This window comes from Etheostoma spectabile, chromosome 23 (genome assembly GCF_008692095.1).
Source record: "Etheostoma spectabile isolate EspeVRDwgs_2016 chromosome 23, UIUC_Espe_1.0, whole genome shotgun sequence".
In the NCBI taxonomy this organism is placed as follows: domain Eukaryota; kingdom Metazoa; phylum Chordata; class Actinopteri; order Perciformes; family Percidae; genus Etheostoma; species Etheostoma spectabile.
In genome coordinates this window covers 13,301,387-13,310,015 of record NC_045755.1, presented here as the reverse complement: position 1 = coordinate 13,310,015, position 8,629 = coordinate 13,301,387, and the positions used below count along the sequence as shown (strand labels likewise).

Sequence of the window (8,629 nt, the reverse complement as noted above, 5' to 3'; positions counted from 1 at the left end):
AAAGAAGGGAAAAAGGCCTTTAGAATTCCATAAAATAATTAGCTTATTAAAACATTGATTGACAACAACATGCACAATGCTTTCCCAGCCTCAGGTGGAGAAGGTTATGACGAAGCACTTTCTTTGCACCATAGTATGGTTTTTGCAGGTAGTAATGCTTCTATTTATTTTTGAACACCATGAGGGCCACTGGTGCAACCCTTCCCTTTCCTCCTTTAAGAGTGCTGTTGTCTGTCTTCTCTCAAAAGGCAGTTCTTCAAAATAAGAGTTTTTAATCCATTCCGTGTACACTATCTTGCAGTTCACATGCTCAGGTCAAAGAGGGCAGCAGATTGCAGTGGATGCATTATTTCCGCTTCCACAAATGTCTGTGTATCTATTAATGTCTCCACAACTGTCCTCTCAGCATTTTAAGTCCACCTGCTTGCCAACAAACAGTTCTGTCCCAGTCCTATTTTAGTAGCTTATGTACAGGAGGTTGAAGTGTCTGCCAGGCAGTATCCCAGGCAACGAGCCATAGCCTCACACATTTACAGTATGCATTCCAGTTTTTCAGTCCTCTGTTCATCTTTGTCCTCTTCACAGGTTATGTGCATTTGTATATGTGTCTTTGAATGAGAGCTTCATGGTGTTACACAAGTGCAGCTCATGTAGTTCTACCTAAAAGTGTGCATTGCTGTTTTTTTATGGGTCTTTGTTCTGCTGTTGTTATGGCGAGGTCACTGAATCATACATTGGAAACACAATCTATAGAATGTGTTTGTGTTTTTATGTGTGGATGCATTGGTTTGTGCTTGTATGTGTAGATCTGTCTGAATATGTGCATCTCTGTGCTTTTTCCTCAAACGCTACGTGGGGGTCTTTGAAGCTCATGGGTCCTCCTGTTGCGTCCCTTCTTATTTTCCTGCATCCGTCTCCATTTGGCCGCGTGCTGGCTGCTCGCCCGGGACCCCCCCGCGGCCTGAGAACCAGCCAGGCTGCCCTGCCCCTTCTGGACGTTTTGCGTCTTCTGATTGTTATTAGGTGCCTGGCCAGTCAACGTACCCAGATTTGGTTGACTTTTCTGGGTAGTCTGGCTCCGTGCTGGCCCTTCCACTGTTGGAGCTCCAGCCTGGGGCCATGGCCTGCTCTGTGGTGGACTGGCTTGCTGCTTTTGAGCATTGGGAGCCAAAGCTTTAGGTCGTAATGCAGGGTTAGAACCACCGGTGCTGTCGGTTTTACCCTGACTGTTGCCATTGGGCGTCTTCCCCCTCTTCTGTTTTCGTTCTTTCTTCCAAACTCGATCGCAAAACTCCTCCACGCTGTTGAGGTCTGGGTGGTCTAAGAGAGACAGGAAGTCTCGATACCACAGCCTGTGCTTGGGTGATTGACCTACCCCACCTCCCACACTAGAAAGTCCAGGTAGGATGTCACCCAGTTTCTGGGCGGGGATGACCTGGAGGTTGAGGCGCAGTAAAGGCTGGATAAAGCCGTGTTCAACAGCTTGGCAGTGGTAGATGCCTGTGTCAGACTGAGCCAGACTGCGTATGAGCAGGCCCTGGTCTGTCCGGAGCACCCTGTCATCTAGCTTGATCTGAAAAAAGACAGAAACAAAGGAAAAATAAATAAATAAAGAGCAAAAAAAAAATTTTAGGTAAGCACAGAGAAACATTCCCCCTTTAACAGATGAATGTGAAAACAGGGCTCTCTAGTCAAACTAGCATACATCGTTCTGCACGGTGAGCCTCCACAAGTGAAGCAACCATACCGTCTCAGTACAAGACAACAGCACTGTTTGAAAAAATCAACCACATCATTGATCTGAAAGGGACTATTGTGTTGAAGCTGTGAGGATCAACAGCGGGTGTATAAATATATATATTAGACAGGATGCTTATATAACATAAAATGATTTCGGCCAAGATAGCTTTTCAAGGAAATCAAAATACTTATATCCTTATATTATAACCTGCTGGGCAATGGTGCATGTGATAATCCTTAAAAGTCATGGATCCGTTACTCAAACTGAACTTCCTGGATTGTATTACTGCGTCTCACAAGCACCTAAATCCACACACCCTGAACGCCCGGTTAGACAAATACAGGCCCTGCAGAAATTCAGGCAACAGTAATTGGTTACATCATGAGGTCAAAAGTCAATCTAAACATCCACAACCCAAGGTTACCACCCTTTCTAGGTCAATGAGGTTAAAGGTAAAGGGGCCAGAGGTTATTACATGATAACACATAGAAGGAAAAGCGTAGTCTTTGGCAGAGACATGATGTTTACTTTGTAGCTATTGAATTAGCGTGAAATTGAGCTTTAGTCTAAATTGAGATGTGTGGCTTTAACAATCATCCAACTGCCTTTTTGAGAGGCAAATTAGAAACAACCATGAGAAACATACACACCTCGAGCTTGCGGTCATCGTTGGGCTTCTGCAGCTGCCAGTAAATGAGCGCTCTCTGAGACTTGGGGCTGCACTCCAGGAACATACTGCTGTTCTCCACGCCATACACACTCCTGTCCTCCACGCTGCCTCCTAGGCCATCCGTGTCGTCTACTCAAACCATAACACACACGAAAAGGGGGAATGAGAAGTGTGTGACAAAAAGGATGGAGGGTGTAGGTGTTTCTGTTAATGTCAACAAAGGTACCATGATGCTGAAGATCTGAACACTGAGAGAGAGGGTCTCCATTTCTGATGTCCTGTCGCCTGGTTCGCCTGGGAAGAAAACACACTGAAAGTTATTGGCAGTAGTAGGTGTACATGTAATTTAAGCAACACATGTTCTACACAATAGACCGGTAATGCACTTCTCACGTTCTGTTCTCTGTACTGTTTAATTCCAACCACTAGGGGGCAATGTTCCGCAATACTAGTCCACATTCAGCTTCACTTACATTTGAGGACTGGAGAGGAGGAGGTATTTATTGAACCTTTACTCCGCTGTTAAATCGCAGAAGTGAAAAAAAACTAAACCCTGGCAGAATTGTAAGAAACATAACCGCGCCGAGGAATGAAACAGCGTGCTCCATTGCCTTTTGATGAGCCATTATTATGAAACACATACAGCATTGTTTCACCCTTGAAATGGTTGTAAAAGCAGCACTAGCCTACTCTTTGTCCTCTCAATATGAAAGTCCACTATATCATTCAGGTTGCTGTTGTTTTTTTACAGCGATGGTGAGGTGTTTTCGTAGCCTGGTTTCAGAGACTAACTCACTGTGTCTCCCGTGTCCCTAGTTGTCATGGTCTAGTTCAAAATCTCTGACGGGTTGCTGTGAAAATCAAGCGGTGACATGTGGGTTAAAACCAAAGGTGAGACGCGGGTTGGAAAGAAAGAAAGAAATAGATAGAGGAAAAAAATTAGAACCATTAGATGTAAAAAAGAAATAGATAGAGTAAAATGATCAATGTGTGTATTCTGCACATATGGCCACAAACATCTTTTCTTCTTTACTTCTGTGAACCATACATATTTTGACACTTGTCTTTCTGTTTCTTTCTCACACATGTCCCTCCTCCGTAGGTTTCCTAGGCTAACATTCCTGTCTTTTTTGGCCGTCTGAGCACGTGCGGGGCCGGGTGTCTGGTTCTCATTCTGGGAGGGAAAATATTTGCAATGTAGAGGAGACGGTCCTGGCCTTAACCACGGGGTGTGCCACCTCCTCTGTAACCCGGCCAAGCTGGAGTATACCCACTGGCCTACTTCTGCTGGTGTGAGAAGTTATGGATGAATGAGATGCAGGCGTGTAGTGCTATGTGTGTGTGTGTGTGTGTGTGTGTGTGTGTGAGGGCTAAGGCGGTCAGCCTAATCCCGCTGGATACAGCAGAGGGTAATTTGAGGGTGTGTATGTTCATACCTCCTGGCTGGAGGGTGAAGCGGTCAGACAGCTCCTGTTGGTTATAATTTAGTGTGTTTTTGTGGCTGTGTAGATGTATATTCATGTGTCTTTTTATCACTGTGTGTGTGTGTGTGTGTGTGTGTGTGTGTGTGTGTGCGTGTGCGTGTGCGTGTGTGCGTGTGTGTGTGTGTGCATCTTGACTGTAGGGCAACGGGATCACTACTCAGAACAACCGTTACTGGCAAAAGTTATAACACAGGTTGTGGGATTGTACCTTTTGGAATGCATACTTGGCCTGTGTGTATTTAATTACTGTATTTTGTGCCTGCGTAATATTTTGACTTCAGATTACTTCCACGTTTAGATGTTTTGGCTTTTACGTGTGTGTTTGGCGTGTAACCGTGTATTTTTTTTGGATTCCCAGCACTGGTGGAGGTTACAGAAATGGGTTGTATATTGAGATGCCCTTGAGCAAAGCATTAAAAGACAATTGCAACAGCAGACTGCAGGTGCACTGATAACTCCCAGGTGTGGCTGCGTGTGACGGCATTTATACAAAAGGCAGGATGTTGCTGAAAAGAAGCATGCAGGCTCAGCAAACCCTCTGAGGATAAACAAAAGGTCAAAGATCTGTTCGGTGCGTGCATGCTCCTACCTCTTGGCGGTAGGAAAGTATCTCGAGCACTCGCTGCCGTCCCAGGCGCAATAAGGGTCTCTGGCCAGGCAGCACTCAGCGCAAGCTTTCCCATACACCTCGCAACGGTGTAAAGACATCTGCGATACACCCAGGCCCGAGCCAAGGTACAGCTGTTGCTGTGGAGCAAAAGAAAGAGTGAGGATGTAAAAATGGAGTATTCCTGTGAGATTCAGTTGGAAAGGTTCTTATGAAAAAGAAGGTGGCTGTGTGGTTGGGCTTTTAGTAGGTACATTAGACATCTTGGTTTTTGGATGTCAGTGTTTGCTTTAAGGCCCAGAAGTTCTCCCTTTTTAGTTTCACTTCTTGCCCTGTCAACAACCTCAAGATAAATTGTATGTGAAATCAAGTTGTTACCTGCTTTGTGGACAGCTCCATAGCAGTAATGGGAGTAGGCTCCTGCACAAAACAAATATAGCACAGCTGCTTTACTACCACTTCTATGGAAAGCGTGTGTATATTTATAGGCATACGCTTCATAAATTGTTATAAATTGTTAACACTCAATTTCCAGTGTCATACCCGAAAGACAGTCATCTCTTCAAGCACCACTTCTTCCAGGTCATGCCAGCTCTCTCTGGGGATTGTCACCACCTTTAGTACGGTGCCCATGTCTGTAAAAAATATTTAAAAAAATGTAAAATAAATCTGAAGGTTTGAGTTTATAGGTATACACACTCTAGGTTAAAATTATTTTAAACTGATTATTTGGTGAAAAATAGGTTACATAGGTAACAACAATCAACCTTAAATACCATGTAACTCTGATTTCAATAATTTGTCCAAAAATTATTTCTAAGAAAGAAAAAAAAAAAAGGAAAGAAAAAATAGCTTTTTTTTAGTGGACGAGCCTGGTGTGAAACGTATGTTAAAGCCAAAGCAAATGACAAAGACACAGTGTGAAGTTGTGTACCTGTCCCAATGAACATGACGTCATACTGTCCGTCCTCTGCCTCCACTCTGTCCACCACCAGCTGGGAGAACTGGTAGTCCACATCTGTCCGCACCATGATGGGACGCCCGCCTATTGGGTGCACTGGGTTGTACATGGCTGGGTGACCCCTGGCGAAGGTGATGACATCATCAGGGAGGTCTTTTGTGGAGTCGAATCCTCCAAATGTCTTGCTGGGGCACTGGGAATCAGACCAAAATGGCAGGCAGGTAACGTTTAGAAGGTTGGCAGTATACGATTAATGTTTCATTATCTTATGAACGTATTATGTTCTACGTGGTTTATGTGCGCCAATTTGACTTTACTGCTTGTAAAATCACTGCATTTGTGGATTTGGGGACTTACAGTTCCAGGGCGCGGGTAGGGCACCCTCCCTTGAAAAGGCACCCACTGGTAGTTGGGTCCATCTCTGTGGGCGTAGGGGCCCAGGAAAACCCTCCTGATGTCTGCCATGTTGTACATGCACACTGCTGAGCCTTTAAAGATGTTACTGTGGAGAAAGAGAGGGAGAAACTTAGAAGGGGCGAGAGACAAAAAGAAAAAACAGGAGTTTAAGGATGAAAAGACGGAGTTAGGTGGTGAGAGAAAGAATGACGACAAAGACAAACAAAAGGGATTCATAAACAATTGATCACAAGACAGGGATTAGGGGCTTGTGAAATACTGAAGAAAGACAACAAAATGACCCTTCATCGCACAAAGACGATGGGGAGCAGCAAGGTTGTCATTACCCAAGTATAGGAATGACAGATTGGAACTTCTCTTTGATTGCTTCCAGCCTCTTGAGAACAGACAGGAATTTGGGCACACCACCAACAAAACTGGAGACCTGGTTCGGAGCATATTTGAAATCCCCTCCAATATTTTGCAAGCACTCGATCCAGCCAGATGGGTGGATTTTGCTTTCACTGGCCCGACAAGGTCCAAAGCAGGCAAGGTCAATCAATCAAGCAGAAAAGGGGGGATTTTGTGGATTTTTATTTTTATGCATAGTCTGGCCCGAGTCATCCAGGAGACAGCAATTTCAACTGTGACTCATTGAAGTGGAAAATCTGGGAGTTGCACAGGAATTTTCCAAAATATATATTTTCCAAACAAATCAATAAAATATTACTGTGGAGATTGTAACAAAGTAAGTTGAATTTGTTTTACAATTGTAAAGACTTGTAAGTATTTGCTTGACGGTTAGAGGCTCAAAAATCTAGTTCATTCAGTAGCTTTTTGTCACTTTTTACAAAAGGCAGATTTTAATTTGGACAGTCAGTCCCTTGCATTTGCAGGAAACTAAATGCTTCAATAAGATTTGGGTGTCCTTTGTCTTGCTGACTGCAATGGGAAGTTGTATCAGACTAATTAGGGATGTGGATGTGGCATACAGTACACACAGCCAACAGTACTCACCAAAGCATGGAAGATGAATGGATTAGCATTTGAAAATGTTAATTACAGAGAAATTCAATTAACTCTGGGGGCAAAAAAGACACTCCAATATCTATGCTTAAGAAAAAGAGCGAACATGTGCTTGTGCGGATACAAACAGTTTGAGAGAGGCACACAAATTATTCAGACACACACACACACATGTGCCTCATTAAGCAGTGATATTAAAAGCCGGTCCCTCTGAATCTCTGCTCTATTCATCTCTGAAAACCGGCCACTTAGAAAACCAATTAAACCACTCCAATTCCTCAATGCCCCATAATTGAATTTTAAAGGGTGCATGTGTGTGCGTGTGTGTGTGTACGGGCACATGTGTGTACAACCACCACAGTGCACCGACCTCTTGCTTTGAATAAATTTCCAGAAAGCTGAGAAAAGCCATACGGGCCTAGTGATGCAAGGCGCCTGTTGGTATGCGTTAGCTTGCGCCGCCGCTCTATTCAGCCTGTCTTATCATTAGCAGTGATTGATGGTGAAGTGTTTGTCCTCCTTTCATAGTGGTTCAGAGACACTACTGGACACAAAATACCCCATTCTCTTGCAAAATGCAAATGCATCATCATCATGATAAGTGCCACCATCTGTGCCATTTCAACTCACTTATCTGCCCAACCCCATGCCTTCACCTCTCCAGTGGCTTCAATAGAGCTCCACCCAGCCTTCTGAAAACTCCATTCAAGGCTGGGGCGGTGGCCAGGGGAGAGACGTGCGTTCCTGCTGAGTGAATATCGTGTTTCTCTTGTTCACTCCTGCTACATAATCTGATTTCCCTACAAGCCTCTGCCAAGGTTTCAGTGAAAGAGGGGACAGGTAGCGGGGAACGGGGAACGGATAAAAGCAATCTCCATTCTGAGACGTGGGGAGGGGAACCACATGAGGGGAAAGCAACCATAAGACACCTGTAAGTGGATTACAGGATGCGGAGGGCTGTCTGGGAATTTGACTGGGGCACGCTTGGTAGCTCGCATTCTGCCGTGTCATTTAAAAGGGTTGGGGCATTACAGATAAAGGCATGGAATAAAGGATGTGAAAAGGAATAATTCTTGAAAGGAAATATGAAGCGTCTGTGTTTTTTATAAAGATTTAGGAAATAATGGGTCCGGGACGGTTTCCCATTGAATTTATATAGCTCCTTCGGATCTCCTAGCAACAGATCAACAAAACAAATATGACACTACCAGCATATGTCAAGTTTGTTGAGAATGTGAGCCTTTGCACGCACATTTTGGAGGTCATCGGAAAAGATCTGGATGGGTCTGTACCTGGACGTGGTGAATACAGCGTAGATAAGTGGATTTTTCGGGTCCTTGGAGCTCATGAGAAACACATCCTCTGAAAATACAAAGCAAGAATGGGTGAAGGTGGGGTTTTTCAGCAGCATTTGAAAGAGAGTCTGTAAGGTTAACTTTTCTTCAAACACAAATGAAGAATACACACTTACGTAGTTCATCAAAGTGTGTATCAATGCCGTTGACCCCGGGCACTGAACACATCAGCCGGGCCTTGAGAAAAGTGGTCCACTTGTTCACCAGACTCCTGTGACCTCCCATGTCATTCTGTATTACAAACACAAAGAACCTCAATACATTTGTACAAACTCTGACATAAACATGTAGGGATTTTTGTAAAACCATCCAGATATGTAAGAAATTATTATGAATCTTTCTATTACTTTGGATTGTGATAAAGATTTTGTATGTGTGTGTGTGTGTGT

The 8,629-nt window shown here is 44.0% G+C and overlaps 1 protein-coding gene across 2 annotated transcripts in view; it reads right to left on the bottom strand.

The window, feature by feature from the left end:
• sema3aa (sema domain, immunoglobulin domain (Ig), short basic domain, secreted, (semaphorin) 3Aa) overlaps nucleotides 1-8,629 on the bottom strand; it is a 35,684-nt gene that overhangs the window by 5,801 nt on the left and 21,254 nt on the right. Inside the window, exons 8-17 of one of the 2 annotated variants that reach the window (XR_004327766.1) lie at nucleotides 8,357-8,471; nucleotides 8,178-8,247; nucleotides 5,821-5,965; nucleotides 5,437-5,656; nucleotides 5,046-5,137; nucleotides 4,881-4,922; nucleotides 4,485-4,642; nucleotides 2,638-2,705; nucleotides 2,392-2,540; nucleotides 433-1,573 (exon numbers count right to left, since the gene is read on the bottom strand). Coding sequence is in view for 1 of the 2 variants with exons in the window: in XM_032505292.1 (XP_032361183.1) it covers nucleotides 842-1,573; nucleotides 2,392-2,540; nucleotides 2,638-2,705; nucleotides 4,485-4,642; nucleotides 4,881-4,922; nucleotides 5,046-5,137; nucleotides 5,437-5,656; nucleotides 5,821-5,965; nucleotides 8,178-8,247; nucleotides 8,357-8,471 (1,791 nt within the window). In the remaining variant the exon portion in view is untranslated. Of the gene's footprint in view, nucleotides 1,574-2,391; nucleotides 2,541-2,637; nucleotides 2,706-4,484; nucleotides 4,643-4,880; nucleotides 4,923-5,045; nucleotides 5,138-5,436; nucleotides 5,657-5,820; nucleotides 5,966-8,177; nucleotides 8,248-8,356; nucleotides 8,472-8,629 lie in introns of both variants that reach the window. The other variant, XM_032505292.1, reaches the window with a different exon arrangement.